Source organism: Morone saxatilis, unplaced genomic scaffold, assembly GCF_004916995.1.
Source record: "Morone saxatilis isolate NCDOM2014 unplaced genomic scaffold, NCSU_SB_2.0 Contig7, whole genome shotgun sequence".
NCBI lineage: Eukaryota > Metazoa > Chordata > Actinopteri > Moronidae > Morone > Morone saxatilis.
The window spans coordinates 20147515-20152795 of record NW_023340246.1 but is presented as its reverse complement, the minus strand read 5'-3'; the positions used below and the strand labels follow the sequence as shown (position 1 = coordinate 20152795).

At 42.4% G+C, this 5281-nt stretch overlaps 1 protein-coding gene across 1 annotated transcript in view; it reads left to right on the top strand.

Annotated features, from left to right (window-relative positions):
* Positions 1-5281, top strand: part of afdna (afadin, adherens junction formation factor a) — a gene marked incomplete at its 3' end in the record, with an annotated part of 72057 nt that overhangs the window by 41844 nt on the left and 24932 nt on the right. Inside the window, 5 exon segments of the mRNA XM_035678402.1 lie at positions 56-150; positions 593-858; positions 1704-1847; positions 1999-2197; positions 2536-2642. Of these exon segments, the coding sequence (XP_035534295.1) occupies positions 56-150; positions 593-858; positions 1704-1847; positions 1999-2197; positions 2536-2642 (811 nt within the window).

Below are 5281 nucleotides of genomic sequence, written 5' to 3'. Positions count from 1 at the left end.
TTTTGTTTGAGGGTGAAGTCTGTTGTCTTTAACGAGCTGCATTGTGTGGGTGCAGGTACCTGGTCCACTGTCTCCAGGCTGATCTGAACAACTACATGCCTGCCTTCCTGGACGACCCAGAGGAACATAATCCACAGAGACCCAAAATCGGTAATATACAAGCACATGTGGTGTCCAAGTAACCTTCTAGAGTGAATTTATCCTGCACTGCTTTTTGGGGGTCTCAGCGTCAGAGCGGGAAATGCAACTCCAGTGGATACCTTCAGTCAGAGAAAAATCTGTAACTGGCCAAACCTCGATGAAACCAAGACCTACATCAGTGTTTTTACACATGGCTTAAAATTTGTATTCCAGCCTCATGAAATAAGATAAGATATTCCTTTAATAGTCCCACAATGGGGAAATTTCAAAAGGCAACAACCGAGATGTGAAAACACTTGGAGTAGTTCTGAGCCTGAAGCACAATCTTGTAATCACAGCCCCTCTCAGCTGTCCGTACCCTCATTAAGTGAGATTGAGTGGCAGATTCTTTACATCAAGAAGGTTTAGCACAGGAGTTAACGAGATGCCTCTTGCTTTCTCCTCTTTGCAGAGGACGTCCTGCACACCCTGACGGGAGCGATGTCGTTACTGCGGCGGTGTCGAGTCAACGCCGCCCTGACCATCCAGCTCTTCTCCCAACTCTTCCACTTCATCAACATGTGGCTCTTCAACAAGCTGGTGACGGACACGGATTCGGGGCTGTGCTGTCACTACTGGGGGGCCATCCTCCGCCAGCAGCTCAGCCACATCGAGGCCTGGGCGGAGAAACAGGGTCTGGAGCTCGCCGCAGACTGCCACCTCAGTCGGATTGTACAGGTGAGAAGGACGGAGGGAAACGAGGGAAGTCTGCTGAGACACGAACAGATTGAACAGTGTTTTCATTTGTTTTAAGCTCTATTGGGATGTTAAGTGATCAGTCCCACAAATGCCAGTGGGGAATTCTCTTGCCGGTGTTTCCCTTTTTTATAAGCTGTTTAAGACAAGTCTTTGGTACTCAGAGTGGTACACAGACCAACAGTAGTGTCATTACAAATACATTTTATCCAGATATACACACAGATACAGTGCAGTTTGTTTGGCAGGAACTTTTAGAAATGGAATGCGCTGTATTTCTTTCTATCATTCAATGTTTATGACCACATAATCCACAGTTAAAGTTACAGTTAGAAACTTACCTTATAAGGTCTCACTGTATAAGAGTTCAAAGCTCAAAATCTCAGCTCATCTGCTTCTTCAGGACTACGTGAGTGTTGTTTGACCGGATTTAACTGACGTGGGCGTCTCCCCGGGGCAATATAAGCAAACAACCCAACAGCTGTCGTCAGATTCTGATTATTGTATTGTTAAATTTGAAGTGATGCGTGGAAACAGCTGGCGTCACAACGCGGCCTCGCCTTTTCAAACCAGCGAGAACAGAAAAGGTCTCATTTGAACTTTGGCTTTTTTGACTTTTACTTACAGTGAGAAACTTTAATCAAACTAACTTGCACGTTAAAGAACATTTAAAAGCCAGTTTTCAAAATAGTATATGTGGATTGGATATGTGATTACATACACATTAAATATAGTCAAATGCATAAAGGATAACATTGTGTAAAGGATAGAAAGGATAATATTAAAGATGTGTAACTCATTTAAATGTATTTTCTTGTCTCCTCCAGGCCACCACCCTTCTCACCATGGACAAATACTCCATGCAGGATGTGCAGAACATCCACAACACCTGCTTTAAGCTCAACTCCCTGCAGCTCCACGCCCTCATGACCAACTACCATTGTGCTCCGGACGAGCCTTACATCCCGCCTGTAAGACAGAAGCAACAAAATACAGAGCATTCAACTTAAACATCATTTCTAAACTTAACATAGTTTTACCACATCTGCTTTAGATGTAAACTGTGAGCCTGTTCTTGTTGTCTGACTGTGTGTGTGTGTGTGTGTGTGTGTGTGTGTACAGGAGCTGATAGACCATGTGGTGGCAGTGGCAGAAAACACAGCCGATGAGCTGGCGAGGAGTGATGGGAGAGAGGTTCAGCTGGAGGAGGATCCAGACCTCCAGCTGCCCTTCCTCCTTCCCGAGGACGGCTACTCCTGCGATGTGGTGCGCAGCCTCCCCAACGGCCTGCAGGACTTCCTGGAGCCGCTGCTGCAGAGAGGTAAAGTGACCGGGACCACCCCACGCTCGAATATATTTATTGTTTTAAGTTTTGCTAATTGTTGCGTAACCTGGATGTTTGACCTTGGCTGGGCAGAATGATTTATGTGCAGTTTGACACTTGAAAGGGAGAAAGAGAAGATTAATTTTAAGTACTTTTAATGTGGAAATTTAACTTTTTAGTTAGAAAAACACATTATACACGATGTATTATTGACAGTTATGTGAGAGAAAGAGTAGCTTAGTCTGTTCTAAAGTTTGTGTTTTTACACACAGAATTTAGATCTATGACTCAGTGAAAATGTACTGTAAAATAACTGTGTGTGTTTCTTCTCCCAGGTTTTTGTAGGTTAGTACCCCACCCCCGTTCGCCTGGTACCTGGACCGTCCACTTTGAAGGAGCTGACTGTGACAGCCACTTCTCTGCTGCTGACAGTTCTGAGATGGTAGGACATTAACACACAGACACTCTCTCACTCTCTGAACCTGTGTGTGTGTGTGTCTGTGTGTGTCTGTGTGTCTGTGTGTGTGTGTGTCAGGGCAGTGGAGCATCGCAGGGAAAGTTGGTGCCACAGCGCACTTTGAGCAGGTTAAGTAATGCTGACTCACAGAAGCTGTGGAGACTAAAGTGTACAGTAGATCTGACAGCTTAGACAGCAAGAGAGCAAGGACAGAAAGTCTCTGAGCCACAAAAGCGGCCGCAGAGTCTTTGAACGCAGCAGAGTAACTTCAGGACACTGCTATGCTTTTCTCTCTCTCTCCCCGCTGCACCGAGTCGGCTCTTCTGAGTGTCCAAGTGTCTGTCACAACCAGTGTGTTCAGATTGCTCTTCACATATTTCCAGACGAGGATTAAAAATAAACTTTTATTCACATTACAAATCTAAATGTTGTTCATTTCTGCTGCATTTTAGATGCTTTGCTTGTACGCACTGAGAGGCCATAACTTTGAGTCAAGGATAAAGAGTCACATAGTTTTTATCCTTGCCTTTCACATATGAGCCGCACACAGTGGTTTGCTAAAACCTCTATATTGGTTGAGAAAACAGTCTCATAACAAGGTCCATTTAGTAGCTGTTCTGGAGCTTTCCAACATATCACATGACCGCGGTGAGGTTGTTTTCTCAGCTGCTGTCTCAGTCTTTTAGACTTTAAACTGTCCTATTAAACAAATTGCCACCACTCCCCGTAAATGTCTCAAAATCTATCTTTTAGGACAGGATAAACCTCTGCAACACCTCCCAGCAGGTTATTTTGAACACATTTATGTAACAAGGTAACATAAACAACATTAGGAATTAGTTGTTTAATGGAAAAGATTAATGTTACTGTAATTAAGACTTAAGACGAGGTTGATATGTTTTGGAAGTCACTAACCCAAATTATTCGGTATTAGCTAATAGGAATTACGTAAGCTAAAGGTCTGCATCAACATTATATAATCTCCCTTCTGTTGCTCCAGTCGACCTTTTTCTGGCTAAGCTCATCTTTCCAGAGTACTGGATAATTCAGGTGTAAATTATACTGGATTTACTGGGTTTAAGGGGAATTGCACAGGAGCTGCAGTAGTCAAGACGTGACAAAATGAAAACACGGATCAGTTTCCAGGTTAACTTCGGACTAAAAAAGGTAAAATTCCTGAACAGAAACGAAGCTGGAGACGAAATGACGCCACAACTGACATAGTTTGACTATTTTTAGAAAAGTTTAAACCTGGAAGTTGCTTTGATTTGGGTCCAGAGGGGGGTGTGTGTGTGTGTGTGTGGTCTTCCAGTTGGAAGGCAGTGATTACAGTGACTTCAGAAAGGGGCAATTTACTTTTCATAACAACGTTCACAGACACACACACACACACACAAATTTAATCAACACCAATCACACTGCAGAAGTTAGTTTGTGAGCCTGGAGCAGTAAATGATAGACCCCTTTTCATCGAACACACAGAGCCACTTCCTCTGTAATTGGTCTGTTTATCCCTGCTCTACTATATCATGACTGTAGCCTCGACATAATGCAGGCGTCTCTCTCACACGCACGCACACACACACACACACACACACACACACACACACACACACTGATTAACGGTGTGTGTTCTCTGCAGACTGGAGGGGGCGGGGCCTCATGTTGCTCCTGGAAGTGTCACAAGTACAGATCTGCTCTGTTTCCTCTTCCTCCGCGGTGGAAGTGTTGGTTCCACATGTGATCAATATAACACACGTATTTATGATTTAAAATTCAAAGATACCCGAGCGTCCGTTTGCAGGAATATGTTAGTTTTGGAAAAGTAAATGCAAACACAGGTCAGCTGCTCTCCTGCTGGTATAAGTTTTAGGTTATGTTCATTTTCTTTGCCTATTCTTCCTTGTCCAAACCTTTTTTGAGTTATAAGCTTTGGAAACCATTTTTAAAAAGTATTTCTAGATTGGTAGAAAGAAAAGAGTGGAACAAAGTGTTTAAAATCAGTTTATGGAGGGCACCATAAAGACCCGTTAGTCTGTGCCAGTACCCCACACTTTCAAGTAGTCAAGTGGCTGTTTATAATGTTGTAATTGTGTCTATTGATTTATTTTGCGCACTGATTTATTGTAGCAATAAACACAATTGTCAGTCGTCTCACTGAGTTGATAGAACAGCAGCTATTTTGGTTAACGACCATCTAAGTCCTTTAATTATATTCAGTTTTTTTTAAAACAACTCCTCGGGCTGGGTGGAACTCAGTGAGAATGTATTTTACAATTCAGGCCACTTGTTGTTAGTATTTTATTTATTTTCACACCCCTCGTATAACATATTCACATGCTTATAAAAGTAAAAGGTGTCACGTCGAATGTGTGAGCTTTGAAAACTCTCCACCATCCCTCCCTGCAGAATTAAATCTTTATGTAGACCTACTTTTACTCAACAGAAAGTTAGTAGTCGCTGAATTTGTTGCTGAAGGCATAAAGATGCTTTATAGTAAAAAGCTTTATATAAGTTGAGCTGCAGAAAGCTTTAAAATTAGGTTAAAGGATAGTTTTTTTTTCTCTCCGAGTTCGTGTTAAAACAATACTGACATACACTGAAATAATAAATAATAATAATAA